This window comes from Echeneis naucrates, chromosome 19 (assembly GCF_900963305.1).
Source record: "Echeneis naucrates chromosome 19, fEcheNa1.1, whole genome shotgun sequence".
Classification (NCBI taxonomy): Eukaryota; Metazoa; Chordata; class Actinopteri; order Carangiformes; family Echeneidae; genus Echeneis; species Echeneis naucrates.
The window spans coordinates 13501780-13528029 of record NC_042529.1 but is presented as its reverse complement, the minus strand read 5'-3'; the positions used below and the strand labels follow the sequence as shown (position 1 = coordinate 13528029).

At 43.6% G+C, this 26250-nt stretch overlaps 2 protein-coding genes across 4 annotated transcripts in view; both read left to right on the top strand.

The window, feature by feature from the left end:
• abcc3 (ATP-binding cassette, sub-family C (CFTR/MRP), member 3) overlaps positions 1 to 15777 on the top strand; it is a 38615-nt gene extending 22838 nt beyond the window's left edge. Inside the window, exons 10-32 of one of the 3 annotated variants that reach the window (XM_029528137.1) lie at positions 37 to 198; positions 916 to 1008; positions 1191 to 1394; positions 1814 to 1960; positions 2044 to 2131; positions 2368 to 2434; positions 2524 to 2650; positions 3773 to 3949; positions 4055 to 4222; positions 4503 to 4686; positions 4769 to 4874; positions 5073 to 5229; positions 5584 to 5791; positions 8249 to 8562; positions 11655 to 11854; positions 12645 to 12771; positions 13318 to 13419; positions 13947 to 14093; positions 14197 to 14355; positions 14534 to 14700; positions 14786 to 14980; positions 15210 to 15351; positions 15439 to 15777. In XM_029528137.1, coding sequence (XP_029383997.1) covers positions 37 to 198; positions 916 to 1008; positions 1191 to 1394; positions 1814 to 1960; positions 2044 to 2131; positions 2368 to 2434; positions 2524 to 2650; positions 3773 to 3949; positions 4055 to 4222; positions 4503 to 4686; positions 4769 to 4874; positions 5073 to 5229; positions 5584 to 5791; positions 8249 to 8562; positions 11655 to 11854; positions 12645 to 12771; positions 13318 to 13419; positions 13947 to 14093; positions 14197 to 14355; positions 14534 to 14700; positions 14786 to 14980; positions 15210 to 15321 — 3411 coding nt within the window. In that variant the 3' untranslated portion in view covers positions 15322 to 15351; positions 15439 to 15777. Of the gene's footprint in view, positions 1 to 36; positions 199 to 915; positions 1009 to 1190; positions 1395 to 1813; positions 1961 to 2043; positions 2132 to 2367; positions 2435 to 2523; positions 2651 to 3772; positions 3950 to 4054; positions 4223 to 4502; positions 4687 to 4768; positions 4875 to 5072; positions 5230 to 5583; positions 5792 to 6175; positions 6487 to 8248; positions 8563 to 11654; positions 11855 to 12644; positions 12772 to 13317; positions 13420 to 13946; positions 14094 to 14196; positions 14356 to 14533; positions 14701 to 14785; positions 14981 to 15209 lie in introns of all 3 variants that reach the window. The other 2 variants (XM_029528136.1, XM_029528138.1) reach the window with 2 other exon arrangements.
• Positions 15778 to 20448: 4671 nt separating this feature from the next.
• On the top strand, positions 20449 to 22312 carry wfikkn2b (WAP, follistatin/kazal, immunoglobulin, kunitz and netrin domain containing 2b). Its single transcript, XM_029528065.1, has 2 exons — positions 20449 to 20634; positions 20774 to 22312. Exons 1-2 carry the CDS (start codon positions 20449 to 20451, stop codon positions 22310 to 22312), a joined length of 1725 nt encoding a protein of 574 aa, XP_029383925.1.
• Positions 22313 to 26250: the final 3938 nt, after the last annotated feature.

Below are 26250 nucleotides of genomic sequence, written 5' to 3'. Positions count from 1 at the left end.
TCAGGCAGGAAATCTGTAGCTCTTGTTGTTTTGCAGGCCCTGGTGATAACAAACGCCGCCAAACGTTCATCCACAGTGGGAGAGATCGTCAACCTGATGTCTGTGGATGCGCAGAGGTTCATGGACCTCACCACCTTCCTCAACATGCTGTGGTCTGCTCCTCTTCAGATCATGCTGGCCCTTTACTTCCTGTGGCAGGTCTGTGCACAATTTTCGCATGAATTACAGGAAGTGCCTCTGTGGAACAAAGGATTAAAGTGTAAATAGTTGTGACAAGATATTTCCCTCCAGATTTGACAAGCTGTTTACAGAGGGCTGGAAGTTTCGTTGGATCACACCAACAAATAATATAAACAGTTTGCTTTGGAGTACTGATGATCAGATGTAGTGGATCCAAAGCTACATGAGTCATACTCGGTGTGGTGGACCAGTAATTGCTGAATAACACAATAACAGTGTAGTTGCACTCACACTTACCACCACTTGCCCTACAGACAATTTAGAGTCACCAGTTAACCCAAACACGATGTCTTTGGACGGTGGGGGGAAACCAGAGTACCTGGAGGAAACCCACTTGGAGCTGCAACTCCCAATCAATCCACAGTTTTCAGGCAGAGAACCAGGACCTCTGTCTTGTAACCACTCAGTCATAGTGCATGTTGATGAACAGAATTGCATCATCGACAAACATTAGAGACGCAACACTGATGCTGTTATTAAAATACATCAAGAAAAATAAGCCAAACAACTTAAACAACTTTAATAGTGTTAGGCAGAAAGCATGTTCGTTGCTAAAAGATGATCTGTAAGCTAGGTAGGTGGAAATGTCCAGCTCGCAGTGAGTAGGGCCGAATATTTAAGGAGCAAATGCAGATTTGTGTTCATCAAATTATCTTTGTCCTAATTTTTGTGCAGAATTTGGGTCCATCTGTGCTCGCTGGGGTGGCTGTCATGATCATGCTGATCCCTTTTAATGCTGTCATTGCCATGAAGACCAGAGCCTACCAGGTGTGATCAAACTGACTATTCAATGGATATTTCATATATTTAAATATATGTTTAAAATAATTAAGCTCAATTGGTTCATGTCCGTGTGGCATATGGTTTGCTGACGTGACCCTGTATTTGGTATTAAGCAAAACATTTTATCTTCTTGTCCTCATCTTCCTCCTCTTCCTCCTCTGTCACAGGTGGAGCAAATGCAGTATAAGGACGCACGTATCAAGCTGATGAATGAGATCCTGAATGGCATCAAGGTCCTGAAGCTATATGCCTGGGAGAACTCCTTCAAAGAGAAGGTCTTGGCCATCCGGCAGAAGGAGCTCAACGTTTTGCGCAAGGCCGCCTACCTGGGAGCACTGTCCACCATGGCCTGGACCAGTGCCCCTTTTCTGGTAGGTTCAGTTCACATAGGCAGAAGGTGGCAGTGAAACGGTTCAGGAGTTAAAGCTTCGCTGGGTTTCATGGACACAGCAGGCATCAAAACTGTCTGGAAAACCATTTCCTGAAACTTGAGATGCTTTTATACCAGACTGCAAAACTGTTCATTTCATTATCACTATTATTACTCTTATCTATAATCATCTTTCAGGTTGTCTTTCTCTCTCATCTCTCTCACTGATGAATCACTTATATCTGCCACATTCACGCTACCAGATCAGCCTGAATTGGCTATTTTATGTATTGTCTCTGTTGTGATGTTTGTTTTAGTTCTCAAGTGAATGCTTGTGTGTATGTTGTCTATTACAAATGGTCAAGTGGTCATTATCAGGAGCTGAGTTGGGGTTCAACCTGTCTGCTGATGTGTTTCCAGGTTGCCTTGACGACATTTGCTGTGTATGTGACCATAGATGAGAACAACGTGCTGGATGCGGAGAAGGCTTTTGTGTCGCTCTCCCTGTTTAACATCCTCAGGTTTCCTCTCAACATGCTCCCTCAGGTCATCAGCAGCATTGTCCAGGTGGGAACTTGTTCTAAATCTTCCACTGCCTGTGTTTGTTATAACGGTGTAACCGAGGGCCATGTGTTGACTCTGTGTCACAGGCCAGTGTCTCACTGAAGCGCATTCAGCATTTCCTGTGTCATGATGAGCTGGATCCAGATTCAGTGGACAGGAAGAACACAGCATCAGGTAGAGGGAATACCAGTCAGTCCCTCTGTTGTATTCTGACGTCATATCTTTCTAGTACCTTTACAAAATGTGCTGCATCATTACATGTTGTCATTCCTCTGTGGGCTGTCGAACCTTTCACCCAGTGACTCAGTCTGAAAAGCTTTTTAATGACTCATAAAAGTATCTTTCAGCCTTTCCTTTTAATCTAGTCTCCCTATAAAAATAAATTAAAGCGACATCTTTTTACTCAACAGAGTTTTCTGTCACTGTTATCAATGGAAAATTCTCCTGGGCCAAAGAAGATCCTCCTGTTTTGCACAAGTATGTTACACAACGAGTTTGTACTTGTCACGTGAGTGGGTGGAAACACTTCAGGATGTTTGTAAAACCTGGTGACTGTGTGTTTACAGCATTAACCTGATGGTGCGTCAGGGCTCATTGCTGGCAGTGGTGGGCCACGTGGGCTGTGGGAAGTCCTCCCTGATCTCTGCCCTGCTGGGAGAAACTGAGAAACTGGAGGGAGAGGTTTCTATAAGGGTATGCATTCATTTAATCATCTGTGACACAAGTAGGAAAGTACCAGTTTATTTTATGAGTTAACCTTTGGGTCTTCTTAAATCAGCCTGTTCCCACTGCCGTAAAATATTAGAATGAATTCAGGCATAATTTTACTGTAAGCCTCCTCCAAAAGCTTTAGACTGGCTGATGATGTGGAACGTTCCACCTGACCTTTTTAAACTTTGATTACTTCCATGTTTATATAACATATAAACTGTGTCTGAGGCTCCACTACTCTGACTGACCCTCTCCCTGTTATCACAAGTTGACAGCAGTGGTACCGTGGGTTTGTTGTCATGAGAGCTGTTGGTTCACTGCAGTTCAAGGAGGAATGCTTTTACTGAATAAAAAAAGAAGAGGAAAAACTTTATGTTTGCTCACATGCACAGGTTAACACACAAGTACTGCAGAGAATGAATGAGCAGTCAGTGGAGGGTTTCATGAGTCAGTGTAAACTTTATTGAGAAAACACCCGAGACACTCAACTGGGAAGTCAGTGAGGATGTGCAACATATTACAGATAAGACATTTTATTAGTAGTTTTACAGCTAAACTGAACCTTAGTTCAGTTTGTTTATTTATTAACTAACTTTACTAAAAACTCTCACCCGAGTTGCCACATTTAGAGTGAAGGGAACCAGTGTAATAAGTTTCAGTTAGATATTTCCTGTTTACATCTTGGATTAGATTAGAGCACAGTGATTAGAGATGTTCATCACAACCCCATCATAGCTGATCATCTGTTGAGTGTGTGTGTGTGTGTGTGTGTGAGAGAGAGAGAGAGAGAGAGAGCGAGAGAATGACAGAGAGGCAAAGACAAATAAAAAAAGCTGTGTAGACTCACTGAGCTGAAACATAAATTGAACATAAATTAGTTGAATAAAATAAATAATTATCTACTTGTATGCCGCGTGAAGTTGTTGGAGGTAGGAAAGAAATTAAACCTCTGTTTAGTCAGATTATGTAAACCCTACAGCAGAATGAGAAACATCAGTGACAGAGGACAAACATGATTACCTGAACATAAACCAAAGGCAAGTCTTTGAAAACCTCCTGCAGTGACCCAAAAGTAATGAAATGTTTGTCTCTATGTATCCTCAGGGCTCAGTTGCGTACGTACCTCAGCAGGCCTGGATACAGAATGCCACCCTGCGGGACAACATCCTGTTTGGGAAACCTTACAATGAGCAGAAATACCGCTGTGTTCTGGAAGCCTGCGCCCTGACCCCTGATCTCGAAGTGCTGCCAGGAGGAGACATGACAGAGATAGGAGAGAAGGTACAATGAACAAGCGCATCCACCTTCCTCTCAGTTACTCAGAGACTTAGTTTTCGCTCATTAGTTCTGGATTTTCTGGATGTTTGTCTTCCAATGTGAATGCAGGGCATCAATCTCTCTGGTGGCCAGAGGCAGAGGGTCAGCCTGGCCCGAGCTCTGTACAGTGATGCTGAGGTCTACCTGCTGGACGACCCGCTGTCCGCTGTGGATGCACATGTGTCCAAACACATCTTTGACAACCTGATTGGTCCAGAGGGCATCTTGAAGGGAAAGGTGAGTGGAGCCAAAAGAAATTCAGCATTGTGGTTAGATTCTGGACCAAGATGGAAGTTTTTGTACATAATACTTGCTAAATCTTGACATTTCGCCTCTAACATGGTTGCATAGACTCTTAGTTTTGTTTTAACAGAAAGTTTGAGCGCAGTTTATGATACCACTTGTCTTTGAATCTCTCTTAAATGGTCAAGCTTCTTGTGAAATGCATCCTGCTGCTTATAGAAACTGGGCGTTTTCTTTGATAACAAAAGAGGTGTGTGTTGTTGTTTCACTGCAGACTCGGGTTCTGGTCACACATGGCATCAGCTTTCTGCCTCAGGTGGACAACATCATGGTGATGGTGGAGGGCAGGGTGTCAGAGATGGGCTCCTACCAAGAGCTGCTCAATCAGAACGGCTCCTTTGCAGAGTTTCTCAGGAACTATGCCCTGGAGGACATTGTGGAAGAGGACGAGGTTATAGGTGAAGCTATGAGTTTGTTTCCTCTTCCTCAGCATAAAACTTGTTAGTCTGCAGCCCCTCATACTGATTCTCTCTTTTACAGAGGAGTTAATGGAAGATGAGATGTTCCCTGACGACGCCCTTAGCAACCACACAGACATGGTGGACAATGAACCAGTGATCAATGAAGCCAAGAGAAACTTCATAAGGTATCAGGAATATTTCAGAAAGATTAAAACACAATCTTCATGATCCTTAGACTGAACAGTGAGCAAATATCAACAGCCCCTGTCAAACATTAACTGTAAAATGAGACCTTTCCTAGTTGGATCAGCTGCCAAATGATTTTGTATTTTTTTATCCTTTAAACGGCACTGAGATGAGGTTATTCCTTCTCGTTTTCACAGGCAGATCAGCATCATTTCATCAGATGGAGACAACACCAGGTGTCGCTCAGTGAGAAAACACGGTTGCAGCCAGAAGAAATACTCAGAGCCACAAGAGAAGAAGAAACCACAAGAAATTGAGAAGTTGATCCAGACAGAGACTGCAGAGACAGGCAGGGTCGGTCCAAATCACATGGCCCTGTGTTTACTCTGAGCCCTCGGTTCAGGTTGACGCTGAGATGGAATTTGGTTCAGTCACACTAAAAAAGAAAATAATAGAAATGCTGTGCTGTGATCGTTTCACACATACATTATCACAAATAAGATGCAACAAAAAATGGTTTTAATCAGGACACATTATTCACAGTTGAATAGAAGTTAATGACAGTTAGACCTATGGTGAAATACAGTAATATAAAGAAAAATACCAAATGCATAAATCCAAGAATTAAGTAAATACAAATACATACATACAATCAAATACAGAAAAAATGTTATCTTGACTTCTTGATTGAACTCTCTGTCCCACCAGGTGAAAACCAAAGTCTATCTGGAGTATGTAAAGGCAGTGGGACCTCTACTGTCGGTGCTCATCTGTTTCCTGTACGGCTGCCAAAGTGCCACTGCCATAGGAGCAAACATCTGGCTCAGCCAGTGGACCAATGACGCCTCAAGGAATGAGACAAAGGAGAATGTTAACATGAGGGTGGGGGTGTATGCCGCACTGGGCATTGCACAAGGTAAGCAGGTTAAAACACACTCTCTCATTCATCCATGGCTGAGTAGAATGACTCCAGGTTCACATGGTGGTATTCAAGTTATGTAGAACCTGATCTTTAACTCCACGAGGTGCACATGCCACCTCTACCCCCGCTTGATGTTGTGCAAGTGAGCTCAGTGGAGACCAGGAGGAGCAGCTGTCAGTTTGACAGTTGCTGTGTTGTGGTGGTTTCGTTGATGTGTTAACTGGGTGATGGGGCCTGTGGATGTGATGCATCATATTGCCGTGCTGTTCTTTTTCAGTGAGCTGTTTCCTTTCGGACAGATGTCTCATTTCATTCTCATCCCATAATAACCCGCCTGTCTTCTGTTCCTCCTCTTCCTCCGGTTCACCTCAATCACAGGTATCCTGGTCATGATCTCTTCATTCACTCTAGCCATGGGGAACATCGGCGCAGCCCGGAAGCTGCACTATAGCCTGCTCACCAACAAACTTCACACGCCCCAGTCTTTCTTTGACACCACGCCTATAGGACGCGTCATCAACCGCTTCTCCAAGGACATCTACGTGATCGACGAGGCTCTACCAGCCACTGTGCTCATGTTCCTGGGCACTTTCTTCGTCTCTCTTTCCACCCTGATTGTTATCGTTTCCAGCACACCCATCTTTGCTGTTGTCGTATTTCCACTGGCGTTGATATACATTTTTGTCCAGGTACTTGGGGAAATATTGCTGTTGTGACAGACACCTTCCCTCCTCCTCCTCCTTTTATCACTCCTCCTGTTCCTGGAATGGCATGTCGCTTGCAGATTGGCGCAGCAGCTTTTCTATTTTGGGCTTTTGTTACCCTGCAGCATTTGATGATTTCTTTGATGTCTATTTGCTGCTGTGACTATCTTTACTTTAAGTCACAAATTCATTTTGCTCTCTTCGCAGCAGAAACACTTCCTGTCCTGCCAACAGCCTGCTGCCACACCATTCCCCAGACACACACAGACTCACACTCATGAACACATCAAAACAGTCACATGAAGCAGTAGAACCCTGCCTCAGCATGCATACAAACCTGTGAATGTCACACAGCCTTTAGTAATCCATAACGTCCCTGTAATGGTGGATCAGGATGCAGGGGCTGGACTGGAGTCCCCTGTGACCGATTCCTGATTGGTTTTAGGGGTCACTGTCATTTGTGTCTAATGTGCAGCCTATTACTAAAACAATTGTGTTGAACAAAATTAGCAGTAACTCCATTTACTCTTAGTTTAATTCTGTTAAGGGTTTAAGTGTACTAAGTGTTGTGGTCTCCTGTAGTCAGACATGAAGAATATCCAGGTTTCAAATCCTGGGGTTTGATCAGTATTCTATGTTTAGATGATGTGAAGTGTACTTGCTGAGGATAAATCCATGCAGTGTATGGTCTGAGAGCATCTTCATTAAATCCAAGTTAAATGAATTTATCCATGACCCTGATACATTAACAGCTCTATTAAGTTTTAAAACTTAGTTCTTCAGTGTCAACCTCAGTTGCTAAGGCCTGATGTGTGCTTGTGAAATAGTGGAGTTGTGTTTACGGTTCTTTAAAAAGTAGTGGAACAGCCTATGGTAATTTGTGGTTAATAAGTTGTTCAGAAATACCCACCCCTGACATAATAATTGTTCTCAGTCTGAGCAATTTCCCTGAAGAATTTAATAAGTCTCATATGACTTGTCCTCGGGGCAGCCTCCTCTTCGTCACTCAGGCTCTTCTCTCCTCTTTATTTAGACAGTTAATGTTAGTACACATAATTTTAAAGCTTATGTCAATTAAGTTTTTAAATATTTTTTCAAAATATTTATTCCCCAAACCCACCAGTTTTTTTGTTTTTGTTTTTTTTTTTTCTTTGATACTTTCTGCTCTATCTCAGTCTCATCTGAATTTTTGGTTCAATAACTTAATTTTAATTATTTCTGTAACACCTGGAGGTAAAAATCCAGATGAGAAGATGGGAGAGAGCTGAAGTCAGTTCTGTTCATTGAGTAACTAGGTAGCCTACTTGGGAACATATGACCCATTTTATAGGTTCTTTTAATATCAAATAGCATAAACACAGCAGACTCTCTCCATACTATTTCTTCTACCACTTCTGAATCCAGCCTGTTATTTCCCAGATTCCCAGTCTGAGGCTGGTGATGAGAGAGAGAGAGAGAGAGAGAGAGATTTCGTGCTTGTACCACTTGATTTATACTGAAATCTCAAGTGACCTCTGCTGACACACAAGAAGGGATGAATCTAATGTTCGCATGTTGGTTTCAGAGTACGCACACAGTAGACCTGGTAGGTAGTGTTAGTAGTAATAAGCAGTGCACAGAGATGGAGCAGTGAGGCATAATGTTAAACAGCAGCAGCTTCTGTTTCATTAGACATCATGAATGGGTCTTAATACGTTTAACGCAGGTGTTGTTGTGTTGTCACCCCCCCCCTTCCCCTTTCTCACAGGTGTGCTGTTGTTGATTAACTGCCTGTTGTGCCGCGCCTACAGTATGCTGCGGGCAGCCAAAGTCACACACCACAACTTGCTCCTGGGGGTCCTGCGAGCTCCGCAGGCCTTCTTCGAGAGCACCCCCACTGGGCGGTTACTGAACCGCTTCAGCAAAGACATGGATGCTATAGACTCCCACATCCCAGAAAATATTGACATATGGATGCGCACTTTCTGGTACACACTGAATGTGCTGCTCATATGCTCTGCCCTCACCCCAGTGTTCCTCATAGTCGTAGCCCCATTAATGGTGTTCTATTGGTATGTTCAGGTAAATAGGAAACAAAGTCTGCTAACTCATTACATCATGCATGTCTGAGAGTGTTGCTGAGTGTGTGCTGCTAAACTGTTGCATGTGGTTAAAGTGATGGTAGTGGTTGTAGGTTGGGTAGCTGCGAAGTGGTAGTCTTGTGGCTTGGGTTATGTGGTTTTAGTAATAATATGAAGGTTGTGATTCAGTACAAACTACTACTTTTTTATTATTGGTATGCATAGGTTTTACTCAGGGGCCTAAATGGACTGTCAAAGGCAGTAAAAAACTCCAACAAAGGATCCACCAACTGAAGCGTATAAGAGACAGACTTTAGACGCTCAGCTTGGCACAATAAAAAAAAAAAAAAGACTTTCGTTTGACTTAGATTTCAGTGTTAGTAATCTGTCACTTTATTTGGACTCAAACCTTTTGATTGAAAATCTTTTAGCCCAATAATGTAAAAGACACATTTTCAGTCCCAAAAAGATAATGTATAAATCTCCACTTTGCATCCACCACAGAGCCCCTCCCCCTGTCTGTAAGGAACTACCCTAACCACACTAAGTTAAAGGAATATTCATAGGATCCCCATGACAACAACCAATACCTTGCTCATAATCCTCAAATTTTTGACTTAAGATAAGTCAGACATACTTACCTGGGCACATTCGTCTCATTATCCTGTAGTGGCTTTTCAACAGCAACAGCCATGTTATTAAAACTTCAATCAATCAAAAAATCAATCAACGTTGATTTGAATATGGCTGTAGAGCCTCGTTTAAATCTCGCAGGATAACTCTTTTCATTGATTTTATTAAACGTCTCCTCGGTGTCCATAAGGTTCCTTTAAAGTGCCCAAAATCTGTACTGTCTTCACTAATAATCTGGTGTATCCTTCTGACATAGACATAGGTCTACCTCCAAAACGCACCAACCAGCAGAACAAACTCAGCAAACTCCAGTTTTTCCTTTCCTTTTTATGTTTTTCTTTTTTTTTTTTTTTTTTTGCGAGGAAATTCATCCTCCCCTTTACTTCTACTGCCATTTGTGTTGTGAACAGAATATAACGTGGACCTCTCCATTATAGGAATGATACCGCTGCAGGTTTAGACACAGAACTCATCATCTTGATGGGCTCCCTGCAGCATGCCATTCATCTGCCTTATTTACCCTGTCTCCTTTATGGAGATCTGGGACCCTGAATGTAATTTTACCTGTCAAAACCTCATCTAGTGGGTTAGGGTTGGGGACACCACCAATTGTGTCTCCTGCATCGCTTCTGTGAGCTTGTTTTTTAATCCCATGTTAGCTCAAAGGCATCCTCACTTTGTGGATGTCAGGCTAAGTAGCTTTAATTTCTATTACATGCAGATAATTAACAGAAGCCAAATGAGAGCATCGTGTGGGATAATTTTATTCTGAAATTCCCTATTTGAAAGTGATGTTCTGTAACAAATCCTTAGCAGTTTATTTTTCATATAGAAAAGAAAAGCCTTTACTTACCAGAGAGTAAGTCCACAACAAAGCAGGTATTAATAATATCATGGATTTAATAAACTGCTGCAGTGAACCCAACCAAAATCCCGCTGTTGATCTTGAGAAAGATTGATGTGATGAGTTATATCCTTAGTTCCTAACACAGGTGCAGACACGAAATCATCATTAAATTTCTCATCTTCCAAAGCCCATCTCACTGGTCATGTGCAGTCTCCCCAGTCACAAACACTACATCAGAAAGCAGTTACATCAGTTTATCACAATCACAGGCCCAGTCCATCTGTCTGCAGGAGCCTGTAGGTCCTACAAAGAACAATATGTGCTGCTGCTTTAGACATTGACAGCACCACTTCAGTCACGTCCTGCCTGTTTTTCTGTTCTGGTACCTTTTGACATAGGAAGTGCACCGGTTTCACCAGCTGCACTTTGTCTCGCAATGCCTCATGTCCCTGAAGTCAAACACTGAAACGGGACGTTTGCCTTTTTGGCCTTTGCTGTCCTTGTTCAAACCCAAGGGGTATTTTCTGCAACCAAGTAACCACCTTCAGAGTAGGCAGGGTGCTTCCTGTTGGGACAGTGCCTAGTTTATGTTAATGGATGTGTGAATTTTGTATTGAGGTGTGTTACAATGGACAGAGATCTTCATTCATACTTAAAAAGTGAAAAAATGCTTAACGCTTAAGTGCTTAATGGAATTTTACTAATATACCTGTGAGTTCTAAAGACTAAATCGATGGTGTGACCCGTTAACTACACTGGGTAGGGACGATACACATCAGACAAACCATTCAAGCTTACCAACCTATATTAAAGCAGTAGACGGTTTGTCAATCAAAAAGTAGCATAGTCAGTGTATCTTTAAAGATGTAAGATGACATGTATGTGCTAGTCATGAAATTGATAATAGAGCAGAGGTTTGTGTACTCACTGCTTTATACTAACCTTACTTCCAAATGACTGATATACACCATGTTAACAAAAGCTCACATTAGTCCTATGGCATTTTAATGGCATCTATCCTGCATGGCCTGTGGCTTCCGCATCACTCGTCTGCAATTGCACTGTTGGAGGGGCTTCTTTCAGGAAATAGAGCTTCTGCTTTAAGCTTTTAACACTCAAAATTCCAGATTTTTTTTGTAGACAATTTGATTTTGATGCAACAATATATGCTATGAAAAACAAAGCACCTGCAGTTAAAACTCATCTGCCTTGTGGATGGAAGAAGTTCTTTGGTAATAAACATATTAATGATCTTAATTTTTTTAATTGCAGTAAAAACAACGTGATGTGTCACATGCAGGTCAGAGTGCAAGACATTCTAAGGTTAAGGCAGGCGAGCTGATTTGGATGTATGTTTGGAAATTGTCACCTGTGTGGACATGTAATATTGACTATTATTGTTTCCACCATGGAAATGGAGGAATATTGAACAAACACTGCAGGTGGTTTGTTCAAACAGGCTTGCTTCATTACACTGAGCGCTTCTGACCGTATGTGTGTGAGCTCGTCTGCGTGTGTCATAACGATGAATGATGAATTTTTTGAATACCTGAATGTCTGCATTGCCTTGTTTGGTTGTAATGTTGTGTCTCTTTCCCCCTTAACGCCTGTAGAGATTTTACGTTGCCACGTCTCGGCAGCTAAAGCGCCTGGAGTCGGTCAGCCGCTCTCCCATATACTCCCATTTCTCTGAGACCATCACTGGCTCTAGTGTAATCCGAGCCTATGGCAGGAACTCTGCCTTTGTTCTGATGAGTGATATGAAAGTGGATGAGAACCAAAAGAGTTACTACCCTGGTATAGTGTCCAACAGGTACGTGCCCTGTTTCAGCTCAGCAGCTGCTGTGTTGCAGTGTTGTTGAAAAGACTTTTCTTTCTTTCAACTCTGTCCACACAGCCACTGGTGTGATGGCGTGATGGTGCGATAGTGTGACGGAGTGGGAGGAGGAGTCACAAACATAATCCCTTTGCTTAAGTACACTGCTCGTCATTTCAAACCAGTGGCTGGGGGGGAGACGAAAGAAACAAAAGAAAATAAAAGCATTTCAACACTGAAACACAGCTGGTGCTGCTTTTCACTGAATGAACACACACAGTCATATAGCCTCACTGCAGAGAGTATAACCTCACATACAGCAGCACTGACAGCAGAGACTTTTATTGGTCATATCAAGAAATGTGCAGGTGTTGTAACTAAAACCAACTAAAACGGCTCTATTCCATTTGTCTCAGTCAGTCACACCATTCATTCTGCACATCTAAATGTCATGCAACATTAATGTTATTGGTAAGATTAGTAAGGTTATTGTGCTATATCTGCTGTGTAAAACTATGTGCTGGGAAAAGAGCCTGTAACAATGACTAAGAATGTGGAAAACACGGATTCACAGTGAACAGTGAAGCTACCCCAGGTCCTCTCAATCAGTTATTAAAGCCCCAGCAGTGAGGTGTGATCAGAAGTACAATGTGCCTGAAAATGAAGCTTGTCTCGATGCTTTTCATATTTTTACACTCATTTATATATATCAATGTCAGAAGCGAATGAGTTCTCCTATTGGTCAGACCTCTTATTAGCTGAAATCTGCTGTAACTGTGTCATACAGGTGGCTCGGTGTGCGCATTGAGTTCATCGGGAACTGCATAGTGTTGTTTGCAGCTCTGTTTGCTGTGATTGGAAAGGAAAATCTGAACCCCGGCCTTGTGGGTCTGTCTGTGTCCTATGCCCTGCAGGTAGGTTTGATTTTATGTATGCATGTGATCAGTATTGACAAATTATGAATTAGGACACCCACAATGGCTTATCACCAGGCTGCAGTTAAACTACCCATTAGCATCTTTTAGCTAAAGCTACGATCAAATGAGTGGCATCCAGACAGAAAGACAATATTACGTTATGTTAGGTAGCTGGTAAACATAGTGGAGTTCTTTTCTCTGGCTCTTGAAGTCAAAAATATATGTACAAGGACATGAAACCAGAAACAAGAACCTAAATGAATATTATTTCTCAATGACTGGTTTGATATATATTCAGCTGTTTTTGTAAGGACACATAGCAGTGCTGTATTTACAGTTTGACGTCTCACCAAATTTAGCATTTATCCATTACTTTAAGTTAGCAAACATTTACTCAATACCTTTGTTTGTTTGTTTTTTTTAACAATTTACCCACCTTTTAATTGTTGTTTCAAATGTTTACCCAGGTTGGACAGTTTCATAGTATTAGCGTTGTGTGATGACCAATAACTACTTTAGTAAAATTGGATTTTGTTTTTGTAGGTGACAATGTCTCTGAACTGGATGGTGCGAATGACTTCAGATCTGGAGAGCAACATAGTAGCAGTGGAGAGGGTGAAGGAGTACTCTGAGACCAAGACAGAGGTATGTCCTGTCTCTGCCTAATACTCAACAGGACCTTCAGTTGGACTGCATGTGTTTTCTTTCAAAAATAAAAGAGGGTTGGCTTTCTGCTGCTGGTAAAAGTAGCAATTCTCTCACATTCTGAAAAAACTGTTGCACTGCCAAGTCATGTTTGTAAAAAAAAAAAAACCACACACAACTAATAAACTATAACTAGATCTAGAAAAAAATTTTTCTAATGCCAAGATGGTTCTATTTGTTGCATAAGATAAACTGTCATAATGTACACAGAGTACTCTCCTTCCTCGTATCACAGTAAGTGCCCATCTATAGCTGGTATAGCTGTTAGTGAAAGCCTTTTTTTGGAGTTTCCACTTTTTCCCAGAGGTGAAATAAATATTTGGCAGCGCTGAATGACTGTGCTCACACAGATGACCAATTCAGGTTTTCAGAGTGAGAAAAACAAATCATTTGTATGAAAAGCCAAGCAGGCTAATGAGTTGTTCAGAAAATGTTCCGAGTCGGAGATGCTGTGTTTGTCTTCACAGGCCCCCTGGGAGGTGGAGGACAAGAAGCCCCCTCCTGAATGGCCCATGGAGGGGAACGTGCAGTTCCAGGACTACAGCGTTCGGTACCGAGAGGGACTAGACCTTGTCCTGAAGAAACTGAATCTGAGCGTGCAAGGAGGAGAAAAGGTGGGGTGTGGTGAGGCGATTATTAAGGATCATGGGTCAAAACAACAGCTTCAGTCATCAAGGATGTGTGTGTGTGTGTGTGTGTGTGTGTGTGTCCGTGCAGATTGGTATTGTGGGTCGTACCGGAGCAGGAAAGTCCTCCATGACGCTCTGCCTCTTCAGGCTGCTGGAGGCTGCAGCAGGGGAAATCACCATTGATAGGGTGAAGATAGCTGAGATAGGTCTGCATGACCTGAGGTCCAAGCTCACCATCATTCCACAGGTAACAGCACACTCACACACATCAATCTACACAGACATATCTAAACTATAAATTGTGTTTCCACTCAGAGCTGTGAAGTGAGGCCCTGCTTCGTACAGTTAACATGGGTTCACCTCTTTCGTCAGGTCAGGTGTGTACCTGAGCTTCTGTTTAAACTCACACCTCTCCTTTGTCACAGGAGCCGGTGCTGTTCTCGGGGACGCTGAGGATGAACCTTGACCCCTTTGATCAGTGCAGTGATGAAGATGTGTGGAAAGCTCTGGAGCATTGTCACCTCCACAAGTTTGTCAGCAACCAGCCAGCAAAACTGGATCTGGAGTGCGCAGAGGGTGGAGAGAATCTCAGGTTGGTGGCAAGGGGATGATGGTTTGAGTTACGAGAGAAAGATGACCACAGTGCTGATGTGTCTTGTATGATATTATGTCTCCAGTGTGGGTCAGAGACAGCTGGTGTGTTTGGCACGAGCTCTCCTGAGGAAGACGAAGATCCTCGTTCTGGATGAAGCTACCGCTGCGATTGACCTGGAGACAGACAATCTCATCCAGTCCACCATCAGGACTCAGTTTGAAGAGTGCACTGTCTTCACCATCGCACACAGACTCAACACAGTCATGGATTACACAAGGTTTGATATCTGTATACAAGCAAAAATAATTACACTGTGAGTGAAGCTTTAAAACTATAAACAAACATTCTTGAAACACATCTTGCACAACTGTGTGTGCTTCCTTCATTCTTACTCCATAGCCCTGTATAAATCAAACACTGTCATGGTATGTGTAACTTGCTCTTTGTTTACATGTTGTGAAAACTGTCCACACTGTGAGTGACTCTCTGTGTCTTCTGTACTCCAGGATCCTGGTGTTGGACAAAGGACAGGTGGCAGAGTTTGACACTCCAACAAACCTCATTTCACAGAGAGGAATCTTCTACAGCATGGCTAAAGATGCAGGACTGGCACAGTAGAGCCTTATTGTCCCAACGTTACAAACGAGGGTGAGCATGAGCTCAGTCTGACACTGAATTTCAGACCTGGGAGAGGAACTGAAGCGTAACCTCCATGTACATTTGGTATGTTTTCAGGGTACTTCCTGCCAGTTCTGAACTAAGATCTGGACTCCTTTTCAAGCTTTGATCAGTTAGCAGTTGGAAACATTTGTAATATTTGTCCGAACCTACGTCAGGACATGTACATACTCCTCTGACTGTATTGTGTGCAGGGCAAACAGTCCAGACAAAAACAAGCCATATGTGCAAGTGCAGGTTGATCCAAGTCTGCTGTTTAGTGCCTTCTGGGACAAAGAAGCCAGTGAATGTATCATTTTCTAATCAGCCATCTGCTGCAAAACAAACAAAAAAAGTAGGAGCTTTTTTATTTTATTTTTTCTACACGAAACATGCTGTGCCACTGTACTTTCCTCAGAAAAAAAAAAATAGACTTAAACGTTTGTGATAAACCCACTTATTTTTGTACTGTACCATTATTTAAGCCACTTTTTAAAGTTTTTCTCATCTCGGGAAATTTGCTCATTTTAAATGTGTGATTCTTCTGTGAACCAAATTTATAAAAACTTGAATTCTGTACCACCAAAATATAATTATGATAATGCCTTTATTAAAAAAGAAAAAGAAAAGAACACTGTTTGTCTGCTGTCATCAAATTGTACATTTTCTCAGTTAAGATGCATCGGCCATCACTACGGTGAGTTACTGTTTATCCAGCATCTTAAAGTGTGACCGTTGGCACCATTTAGAGGGGAAAAGACGATAAAGCGCAGGATGAGTAGGGGATGTGGCTACTATGTGACTGACCAACTGTAACCCCGCCAATCAGGACAGAGTACAGAGCAGGTTCAGCTGACTTTGGGGAGGGTTCACCCCCTGGGGGTCTGTGGAATCAAACCCAGGTCTGCTCTGTGAGGTGACAGTGCTAACTACTGCTTCAGCTTGCTATTTATTTTCAGAAAATAGAACATGAACGGTGAATGTGAAAATTCTGTTGTGCCTTTTAAGCAATCATGGCAATCAGGTGTTTCCTGCTGCTCTCTTGAAGCTCAACTCTTCTTGAACCAACTGCTTCCACTCCCTGCAGCTCCTTCCAAAGATGTTGAGTCGGACGAAGATGTAATTGTACTCCTGTAGTCTCCTCTCAAGGCACATGATCAGCTGAAATGATCAGCAGCTGGTGTACTTCAAACACACTTAACAAAAGATATCAACGTCTTAAAAAGTGTAATTCTTCCAGTCCTCCACTAGAGTTCACTCACAGTCAGTCAGGGATCCGCTGTAACATGCCTGCAGTCACTGCCATTCACCGAAAATCTGCGTCTGACTCCTTTGCTATTTAAAATATTCATCAGTAATGAAGACCTTTGACTGACGACAGGTCTCATCTACAGCAAAGAGTTGCCATAAACAGTCAGTGGATGTTACCACAGTGTGACTGCGCTTCCTCCTCAGACTAAATCAAGACAATCATCTATTTCAAATGGCAAATCATTAAATGTGCGGTAATTATGGTCCCATTCGACACCTTGACTAGGATTCAGGGTTTGGTTGTGTCAGTCGTCTTGATGTTTAATCAACTGAACGGTGCCAAGGAGCCAAGTTCACCACAGATCCATCACAGCAAGACACCTCTTGCCCCACACGCACATAAACTTCCTGGGCCCGCTGCGGTTTACACACTGTGTCTTTGTGCCTAACAGACGCTTATGGCCTGGTATGAATGAGTGCTCGGCTGCAAGCTGCAAGTTTGATAATGCCGCTTGCCCATGGGCGAAGCTTCATGGAGTGGCAGAGGTTTGGCTTTGGCTGTCTGCTGACACACCTCGTCAGATTGAGCTGTCTCCAGTGTTCAGTAAAATGGTGACAAAGCACGATTTTCAGTGTTGCTCAATGTTGCATCTGCGAATAACAACCTGAGCAGTGCTCCGATTGTTCTGTTGCCGAATGGGATTGTTACAGCCCACCTTGTTCCTGTTGGATACAGCAAAGCTTCTTTTGTCCTTGTTTCAAGTCTTTTGGGCTAAGATAAGCTACCAAACTGCTGCTTTTGCACGTTATCTGCATGTACCAGAAGTCTTTTGATTTAACCACGGGTAGCAGTCATGTAGCTTACTTATATTATGTATGTTCCCAACACAAATGTCTGTGCATCAATGTGTTGTATCTGTTCAGTGCACAATAATATCAGTTTAATAACTGCTAAGCATATTATGCCATTTTGCTCAAAAGCTAAAACACAAAGCTAATCCATTTGTTAGCCAATCATCTAGTTCACAGCTGGAGGATTTTGGCAGAACTCACCTGTTACTCAAAGAGATCATGGCTGAAACTATTCCTAACTTCAAACCTCAATGAAGTATGAACAGATGGGGGCATACATTTGTTGCCGTTTTAGATTGTTGTTAACTGTCAGACGTTAGGGAAATGTGAGACTACAGCTAGCTAGCTAGCTCAGTACAGGTCTGCGCTCCAGCTCCTCTAAAGCTCAGTTTGGTTTTGGGGTCGGACTCCAGGGAGCCATTTTCTTTCACCACGAGGTTATGAGGCCCTTTTAACATGTTAGTTAGCTTTAAGTACCTGGTATCTTAATGTTTTTTAAAGCACTGAGCCAGTTTTTCTTTTCTTGCACCTCTTTATTGCTAAGCTATGCTAACCAATTAAGACTGAATGAGTCATACTCAAGTTTATTGCATCAAAACTTATTTATGTTTCTTTTCTCATCTTGGAGTTAGTTTTCGGCACATCTAAATGAATGTTTTCGTTCGTTCGTGTCCAGGTCTCGTTGGATTTCCTTGAATTTTCAACGTCAATGAGCTCATTATGTTGAGTTTCTGGACCAGTTTGGAGAATGTGTTCCGTAGCTGCAGTTACTTTCTGTCTGATCAAATTTCACCAGTTCAAATGAATCAGGAATCCTCAAATAACCTTTCTGCTGACAACATGCCGTTGGATGACTGTGCTCTTCAGGGTTCCTGGTATTTGATTAAAGTCAATTATTTCCTGTGTATTTGTAGCCTGAAGATGTTTCCATCCTCGCTGGGTTTGACTGTTTATTAATTCAGCTTCATATCAAATTCTTCATTTTTAAATGACAGGTTCAGATGTGTGTGGGTTTTATGAGGTGAGCCTCTCAGTGGGAAGTGATGAGATCGTTTTTTGTTTTTTTTGTTTTGTTTTGTTTTGTTTTGTTTTTTTTTCCCCTGCACACATATAGAAAAATCATTTACTCCAGCAAATGCTGTGGACGTCAACAGACTTTTATAGGAAGTAAACTATGTCATGTCTGTTTAAATAAGCTGATGTTGTTAATCATTCATACAGAATATGGGCAGTTGTTTGTCACCGGAAAGTGAAATGGAGCAAATATAATCCTTCTCACAGGATTGGGACCTGCAGCCCTGGAAGCTCAGAAAGCTTGAGATAAACAGGCTTTACTTCTTTACATGTCATGCACACGCACACAAATCACTGCGTCTGCATCAAGAACACTCTACCACACAAATAGTCTGACACAGCATGAGTCCAGTGTTATTGCATTGGAAGGTGGTCTAATAGCTCCTCTGTCCTCAGCTGAACTTCTGAGGAAACCAACCCAAGTAGTTTACACAGAGAAATTATAATAATACCTTCATTCATTAAACGCTCTGCCAGCATGCTCACTTTGGAGAACATCATCTGAGCTTCAAAGTGTTTTTTTTTTTTTTTGTTTTGTTTTATCGTCCTCATCTCACCTCTGCTGGCCCATGACTCAGGTCTGACAGGGCTGTGTTCAAAACTGAAGAGTTATTTGCTATTTTAAGTTCTAGGAATGGGAGCCGACTCTTACACAAATCTGAGTGTTGACTGATGATCTGGTATTGGTGTTGCAATTTAGGCTTTCTCCTCATAATAACGTCCTACTGTCTATACCTGCAGCATCCTGAGTGTGTGCTTCTTAAGAATGAATTTGCAATTTGCCAGAAATTCACAGGAAACATTTATCACACTGTATACACTAATCCTGTGGACAACGGCAGGCTTTGTGGAGAATGTGTACAGGGGAATTTGCGTCCAGGAGTGAACCATGTCACAGGTCACATGAGACACAGGCAAAACTCTCTATCAACGTCTGCAGGATTACTACTTTTACAGTAATTTACATCAACGAGGCAGAAACAATCACCTTACTATTTCTTTACAAATCACTGATTTCATATGATGTTTTTCTTTTTGTTGTTTTTTTGTTTGTTTTGTGTTTCTTCGGCTATAAAGCATTTAAATTAATTGACATTTTTTTCATTTATTTAACAACTTTATTATAATCATTTATTTATTATAACATATAAGTAAAGCCTGAAATACATTTAGTCCAATTATGCATCATTGTATTAATGTGGGAGGATAATCTTTCAACTTCTCAATTTGTTTTAGTACAAATTCATTTGATTTTAAAGGACAAATTAGACTGTTTGGATTTTTCATATTTTCGGTTTAATTAATTATTGTTATAAAATTAAGGAGAAAATTACGAATGGATAATAATGAGGATGAAACACGTCGTTATACTTCCTGCGACACATTTTAATTTGAAACTGAACCTGAACAGAAAATCTGACGGTTTTCCAATTTACACGTTGAAATGATGAGGGGGAAAAAATATTTAATATTATACATATTATTTTTATACATTTATTTATGCTTGAACCAATACGACAACAGATATTCGCATTTGCATGAATCTTCTATGACAGCAAATGAAACTATATCAATTTGGATATGCACGTATAATTCTAACAATAATGTGAAACTTGAAGAATGAGGGAAAGTTTGCGGTCGAAGCGCAGCGCGCTCGGCTCTGTAAGGGTTAACGGGGTGAGGGAGTCCTGCCCCGCCAGCTGCAGCTCCAGCCCAGAGCTCGGCTCGGACTTTTAAAAGCTTCATGCAGCATCTCAGGACAAACTCTCTCATGTTGTCGTTCGGGTTGGCGGCTGCACACCGGCGGAATAACCCCAGGCAGGACGACGACCCCGCCGGATCCAGACTCGCACCGCCGCCTTTTTGTCTTCACCTCCTCCCCTCCTCTCCGGGTCCGGCTCCGCTCTGGAGATGTGGTGGATGCTGTTTCCAAGGTGGATCTGGTTCCTGATCTCTGTGTCAGTGTGGATGGACGTCCGAGTCGGGGTTCTGACTCAGATCACCTACTCACACGCCGGGATCTGCCCCAATGACATGAACCCCAACCTGTGGGTGGATGCCATGAGCACCTGTACCAGGGAGTGTGACTCTGACCAGGTAAGAGCATCAGGACCCTTCAGGGTCTGGATCCTGTCCAGTTCAACCTGCGGCTTACGGTCCGTAGATGTTATATTGTGTTGTATTGCAGACAGCCTGTGCAGCTTCCACAGCTTCTCTCATTTCCCTCCTCTTACAGGAATGCGAGTCCTTTGAAAAGTGTTGCCAAAATGTGTGTGGCAATCGGAGTTGTGTGGCGGCGCGGTATGTGGACGGCGAGAAGGGTCCTGTGGGAATGCCCAAGGAGGCCACCTGCGCCAGCTTCATGTGCACCCAGCAGGGTTCTGAGTGTGACATCTGGGACGGCCAGCCGGTGTGCAAGTGCAGGGACCGCTGTGAGCGGGAGCCACACTTCACCTGCGCTTCCGATGGCATGACCTACTACAACAAGTGCTACATGGACGCTGAGGCGTGCTCCAAAGGCATCACCTTGTCTGTAGTCACCTGCCGCTTCCACCTCACCTGGCCCAACACCAGCCCCACATTGACGCAGGCGACCACGCTCCACCCTACCACCGCCCCCCTTCAGGCGACTGTTGCGCCTCCTCAGCCACCCATGGAGGTCAGCAGCCCTGGGCATCAGGTCGTAAACGCAGGTGACACAGCCAGCTTCCTGTGTGATGTGACAGGTCACCCAAGACCTGACATAACCTGGGAGAAGCAGCTCCCAGAGGGGATTGAGAGGGTTGTGATGCGGCCCAATCACGTGCGAGGGAACATGGTGGTCACTAACATCGGCCAACTGGTCATCTACAACGCCATGCCGCATGACTCAGGTGTCTATACCTGCACAGCGCAGAACCCTTATGGATCTCTGCAGGCCAACTACCCATTTACTGTGCTTCCCACAGAGCCATCCAAAACCCCTGAGACCAGGAATGTCAGTCGCTGCCTCCCTGAGGAGTGTCTGAAGCCCCCTGACATCTCAGAGGATTGTGGGAGTGAGCTAGAGAAAGTCAGCTGGTTCTACGAGCCCAAGGCCAACAACTGCTTCTCCTTCACCAACTGTCATAGCAATAACAGCCAGCACCCCAGGAAGGTCTTCGACACATATGAGAAGTGCATTCAGTGTTGTGGTCCCGAGGTGTTGGGCCCCTGTGGGCTCCCCAGCCTGCAGGGCCCCTGTAAGGCCTACGAGCCACGTTGGGCTTACAGCAGCATCCTACAACAGTGTCAGTCCTTCATCTATGGAGGATGTGAGGGCAACGACAACAACTTTGAATCCAAGGAAGCCTGCGAGGAGATGTGCCCCTTCCCAAAGAACCACCACTGCAAGTCCTGCAAGCCCAGAGGAAAGATCGTGACAAGCTTCTGCCGCAGCGACTTTGTCATCCTGGGTCGCATGACAGACCTCACAGAGGAGAAGGACTCGGGCCACGCCCTCGTCACTGTAGAGGAAATCCTGAAAGATGAGAAGATGGGGCTCCGCTTCTTCGGTAAGGAGCCTCTGCAGGTCACCTTCCTCAACATGGACTGGAATTGCCCATGCCCCAACATCACAAGTGCTGCCACCGAGGGACAGGTCATCATCATGGGCAACGTCAGCGAAGGCATGGCGGTCCTTCAACCGGAGAGCTATGTGGGTGCTTCCAGCCCTCGCCGCATACGAAAGCTGAAGGAAGTCATCTCCAAGAACACATGTGACATTCTCAAAGCGATCACTAACAGCCCTCAGTAGGGTCGAGGTCATACTGTGTGAACTCGACTCCTCCTGAACATGAGCCGTGGTCATGGTGTGGCCTTTCGGGACCAGTCCTGCTACGTTTACCGGACTCGTCTTCAGATGGCTCTGATGTACAGAAATGCGTCCTCTTAGGCTGCGCTTACCAGTGCTGTTGATTGAAATACCATGTATGTGACCACAGGAGACATCCATCATCATTGTCCTGTTGCCTTAAAGGCCCAGACACCGTTGCCCCACTTGCAGCAGAAATGGAGGGTGCAGACAGGACACGATCCTGTTTGAGTCCTATATGTACAGACTTAAGCTGTCACTCTCCTGGTTCTTTACCCTACAGCCTTATGATCCTATGTTCTTCATACATTTACTCCATGCTGTGTCTGTTCACAGGATGTCCAGCACACAAGAGTTCATCCAAAAAAACTGAGTTGTAACATATTTAATTAACCAGCACATTTTCTCCCAATCTGCCATTTATGTTTTTTATCTCTTTTTTTTTTTTTTTTTTTTTAGCTATTTATTATCATGTTAGCTTTTTTACTGTTCTAGAATTCACCTCTCTGAAGTAAAGCGGCATTTTGTGTTAAAGAAAATAAAAATTTGTGATTTTTCTTGAGTCTCCTTTTTGAAATGTGCATATATCTGTGCCATATTCACTCATATATTAACTGCAGGGTTCACCCTTAGTAGCTAAAAATGTACAGAAGGATTTATCCAGATCCATCAGTTATTTGTACCTTACTGCAGGAGAGAGAGCAGCTGCTCCATGTACCTGTGTGGTTCCTCTAGCCGGCTGTGATAAAAAAGACTTGGAAATAGCGTGTCCCCAGTCCGCCCTACGCCAGCTTTATCCCCAAAACACCCCCAAACAGAATGCAAGACCCCTGTGGCATTGTAAAAACTTCACGCTAGTTTGGTTTGCCTCCATCATCCAGTCTAATTGGGTAAAGAGCACAAGCTGTAAACCTCAGATCCACTCCCATACAAGAGTTATGTCTTTCATGCCTTGCCAGCAGGCTTCTCTGGGTTACTGGGAAACAGGCCTTGGTGGGCTTCGACAAGGGTGTTCTCCTTCCCAGATGAGATTCTGTTTCTCCCATCCAGAGCAGTGAGGGAGGTGGGAGATCAGCCCATGTACGGCGTTCCTTTACTGGCAAAACCGCCAGGGAGCTCCGACATGCACTTCAGCAGCTGTTGACACGCTGGAGCAGAGACGTATTAGATCTGCAGTATCTTGGATCACGTCGGTGAGCAACACAAGCAGAGTTCATACCAGCAGCACAAACACCACGTCCCTTATCCACTTCATCTCTGTTAAAGCGCTGGGATCCGCCAAAAGCTCCGCTCCACTGGATTGACTGGCTCCTTCACACAGGGCACTGGTCTGATGGTGTTTGACTGTCACTGTGTTCTGTGTGACAACTGTAAGTTGAATATGAATTATTCCTTAATGTCAAACAGCTGAAAGGAAAAAGTGATACCGGTCAAAATCACTCCCACGGGTCACAAATGGTTTTTTCCTTATTCCGAGGCCTCCAGGTGAACATGCACACATGCAAACACTTAGGCCAAAGTCTAAATTGTCCGTTGGTCTGAGCGTGAGTAGTTGTTGGTCTCTGTCTGTCTCTGTGCGTTGGCCCTGTGATGGACTGGTGACCTGTCCAGGGTGTACCCCGCCCTCAAACAGTGTGAGCTGGGATTGGCTCCAGCATCCCCACACGACCCGTAAACGGATAAGAAGTAGAAGATAAATGAATGAATCTAAAATGACCCTGTTGTTTGAGTGATTGGACACGTGGGCCATTGGGTGTGGTGTGTTTGTAATTAGAGTTATTCTTCATTCTGTGTATTTTTTCCTTGTTCAACAGACTCCAGCCAATGAAGACGTGACGTGCAATAAATCTGCCGCCTGTGATCTTTATGGCTTCTCTTCAACCAACAGATGAAGAAACCCATTGGCGTCGCATCTGTACGGTGTTTGAGCTACTCAAAACACAAGAGAAAGTTTAAACCACAGTGAACTAACAGGGAGAAACGTTGCTTACTGGAGCTACTGAGAAAGTGCCAGTCAAGCTACCTTCTAAAAATCTGAGAGTTTATGTGATATGAAATATAAATGCTGGTTCAAAACTTAAACCAGCAAGCTAATATAACAGCTTCAGTGTGATGATGATGAATCTTCTGCAAGGTCACACGAAAAAACTCCCCTTTACTGCCCAGAATAATTGGAAATCAAAGTTATTTGACTACTTGACTACATGTGACTGTAGCTGAGCGACTTCGTTAATGTAAACTGTGGCTAAAACAGTTTGAATATGTGCTGCTACTGGCCTGTTTATCACCCGGTCGTCATGTTCACATTATTGTTCCTCTAACTCAGCAACGCTTGACTCTTGCTTGGACTTAATATCATTCACAGGTGTAACCATCAGGTCAGCTGAGGGAACTGGTTCAACCATCAAAACAACCATCAATTATTTTTCGCCTCTGCCGATTTTCCATAAAAAAAATAAAACAACTCCATTTACCACTTCAGCACCCAAAGCAACGTTTACTATCAATTAAAATTCAGCATATTCGAAACATGTGTGAACCTTTTGTGCTTTTCTAACGAGTGCCGACGGAGGGGTACAGGAGCTATGCTTTGAATTCCCACTCACATGTTTTCGCTCTCCTTCCTCTCGGGGGCTGGTGATTGCCTGGGGTCATTGCGTTCACAAGCCCAGTTCACTCAAGGCAGGCGTAGCCAGGGAGGTCCCTATAAAGGCGCAGCTGTAGACCTGCATCAGGTAGAAGCAACTCAGCCGCCAGCTTAGCGCAGCGCCTGAAGGACGCTCAGATCTCTGTGTATTTCTGTGCGGTGCCTCCATGCTCCATATCCAGAGGAGATGGGACCGTAGCACCTGTGGAACAGATCAGCCAGCCGGGTGGTTTAAGACCTTTGATTCATGATCCGCATCTGTTATGGCCATATCATTTGGAACGTCTATTGAAAAGATACAGTCGCCACTCACACACATTGACCAGAGATGAGCAGCAGCCCTGGGCAGTATATCATCCTGGGGCAGCAGCAGCTGAAAGCTTTAAGCTGGGAGCCCTCTGAATTGAAGGGAGACATGATTGAGAAATGCTGTCACTTCAGCGGCCTCGAGCAAGGCACAACAACCACCCACCCTCCTCTGTCAACAGTGACAGTCATTCTGATGCTGCGCCTCTGAAAAGACCATCAGTGGGTTTATGAACTGGACGCCAGGAACAAAAACATTCATCACATCCTTCCTTCAACCCCTTATGATCTAATTTTCTTTAACAAATAAACATGATCTCTTGTAACCAGCTCTGTCGCCTCTGGTGAATTTGTCTGCAATCTAAAGCTAAACTAAAGTTTGTCAGTGCAAGTTTTTGGCCGACACCTTCAGGTTTTCCCAGCGTAGGTAAAGTGCAGAAATCATCTCGTGGAACATACAGCTGGTATTTAGCACAGTGAAGCTGGTGTCAGTGCAGAGCTGCAGAGAGCGTGTGTGCGTGTAGAGGCTGTGAACCACAGCATCCTCTGGTGTTGGTCTGCAGTTTGATCTGCTGAGAGGACACAAGGAGATACCTAGTGAACTAAGTGTAATCTGGTAGATTCCCTGGAAGAAGAAATCTGATTGATGCAGCCATTCCATTGTACAAAATGTATGTATATTTATATATATCTTTCCATGGATACAGTGAGTCCTGCCCATCATGTCTGCAGCTGGAGCTCAGCTGTGGCCACAGAGACTCTGGGTCTTCGCCTCCATTCTCCTTTCATAGAGGGGTAAACAGACCTGATATCAAGATGATTTTATTGGTTTTGAAGTAACAACCTGCCCCATCATTGTCTTTATCTGCTTACTGGGTGTCATTTGTGTTGCAAGTCCCCGCAGGTAAATCTGAGACTGAATTTCTCT

Bases quoted from the DNA above. Each gene is read 5' to 3' on its own strand.
- wfikkn2b (XM_029528065.1), top strand. From the start codon at position 20,449: ATGTGGTGGATGCTGTTTCCAAGGTGGATCTGGTTCCTGATCTCTGTG. The intron at 20,635-20,773 runs GTAAGAGCATCA...CTCCTCTTACAG, and splicing joins GGGAGTGTGACTCTGACCAG to GAATGCGAGTCCTTTGAAAA.